This window comes from Conger conger, chromosome 4 (genome assembly GCF_963514075.1).
Source record: "Conger conger chromosome 4, fConCon1.1, whole genome shotgun sequence".
Taxonomy (NCBI): Eukaryota; Metazoa; Chordata; class Actinopteri; order Anguilliformes; family Congridae; genus Conger; species Conger conger.
The window spans coordinates 10,471,431-10,473,208 of NC_083763.1; the positions used below are offsets into that span (position 1 = coordinate 10,471,431).

Below are 1,778 nucleotides of genomic sequence, written 5' to 3' on the forward strand. Positions count from 1 at the left end.
ATGGCTGCTGTGCCTCTGTTCCTGCTCACAACTCTCCTGCCCCTGCTGGTGCTCACCGGTAAGACCGCTCTCTCTCTCTCTGACTTCCTCTCTCTCTCTCTCTGTCTCTCCCTCTCTCTGCGGAATGTATCATTTTGATGTATAAGTTTTAACTTGTAAATGTATAAACATGCTCATGCTCATTGGCTGAACCTTCCTTCTGTCCCAGCCCAACAGGACTCTAGCATTGTGAATGGCCGGGAGGCTAAGCCACACTCCAGACCTTACATGGTCTCTGTGCAGCAAAATAAAAGGCACAAATGTGGTGGTTTCCTGGTGTCCGACTCCTTCGTAATGACTGCAGCACATTGCCTGACATGGTAAGACCTCCCGTTGAGCTGGGTTATTATTACCAACAGTGTAAACACAAGTGTACGAATGTCAAAAGGTGAAAAAGGTTACTTGATGTTGTGACAATGAAACATTTGGATACATGGATGAAATACGCATAAGGTGAAGTTAACACCCAGCTCTTTCTTTTACAAAGGGGACAGACCTTGACAGTTCTGCTCGGTGCCCATGACATTTCTGAGAATCAAAATTCAAAGAGGGCTGAAGTGAAGTTTTACCACATCCACCCTGGGTTTGAAGCTGATGCACTGGAGAATGACATCATGCTGTTGCAGGTATGGAGAATACAAGTCAGTCTGAGTCAGTGAAGCCCACCATAAGCACACACTAGGTCATACGGTTCATTATGATATGTGACCTGCAGAGTAGGTGGCCAGACAACTAGCCTCATATTGAGTGTTGCGGTGGCTTATGTTGGCCAGGGTGTCTATGATTCACTTTCTCCCATAGAGTAGCACTATTTGTCATTGAGATATGCGTATGGAAGGTAATGTGACAGAGTGTGTATGGTGCATTGAAAGGGCACCATTAAATTTGCTCCCCTAAAATGGGGGGACTCAATATGAAAATCAGAATCATAATCGTTGTTTCATTCATGTCTCATGTTTCATGTTTTATTTCAAATCCAATGTGCTGGAGGACAGAGCCAAAACAAAAAATTGTGCATCGTATGCACTGTAGGTGAGATTTGAGATAACATTAGCACATCTTGGGCCCAATAGTGGACAAGACAACGGAAAACAGTCCAAGTTTTTAGCCAAAAACTCATCTGCTTTCGGCTTGATCTGGATTAATGTGAGCAGCTCCATTTGCTGTAGAACTGTGAGCGGTGCTGTGTCAGGGCTCTCATGACTGATTTCTCTGTGTCTGGAGCAGCTCAAGACTGCAGTTAAGAAGACCAAAGAAGTGCAGTGGATCCCCCTCCCTAAGAAAGATAAGGACGTCAAGCCCAAAACAGTCTGCAGCGTGGCAGGATGGGGGGCCAACAAAACCAATGGGAACGTAAGCCCACGCCTTCTGGAAGTCGATGTCATTGTCACAGACCGAAAGAAGTGCAGAAGAGAATGGGGGAAGAAACCAATCACACCCAGGATGATGTGTGCAGGGGGAAGCGTTGGCAACAGAGGCTTCTGTCAGGTATGTGGAAAAAACTGCCTGTTTTTCATTCAGTACAGAAGCAATTATATTTTGATATATGCATCAGCAACAAATTGTTTTTTAAATTGCAGGGGGATTCTGGAGGTCCTCTGGTGTGTAAGGGCACAGCGGAGGGAATTGTGTCCTTCAATGAATACAGAAACTGCAATGAACCTACAAAACCGAATGTTTACACTCAAATATCCAAATACCTGTCCTGGGTCATATGTATCATAAGCAGTGTAAAGTGA

The 1,778-nt window shown here is 44.9% G+C and overlaps 1 protein-coding gene across 1 annotated transcript; it reads left to right on the plus strand.

The window, feature by feature from the left end:
• LOC133126022 (mast cell protease 1A-like) lies at nucleotides 1–1,778 on the plus strand. The gene is made up of 5 exons (XM_061237820.1): nucleotides 1–58; nucleotides 209–359; nucleotides 527–665; nucleotides 1,267–1,527; nucleotides 1,620–1,778. Exons 1-5 carry the CDS (start codon nucleotides 1–3, stop codon nucleotides 1,776–1,778), a joined length of 768 nt encoding a protein of 255 aa, XP_061093804.1.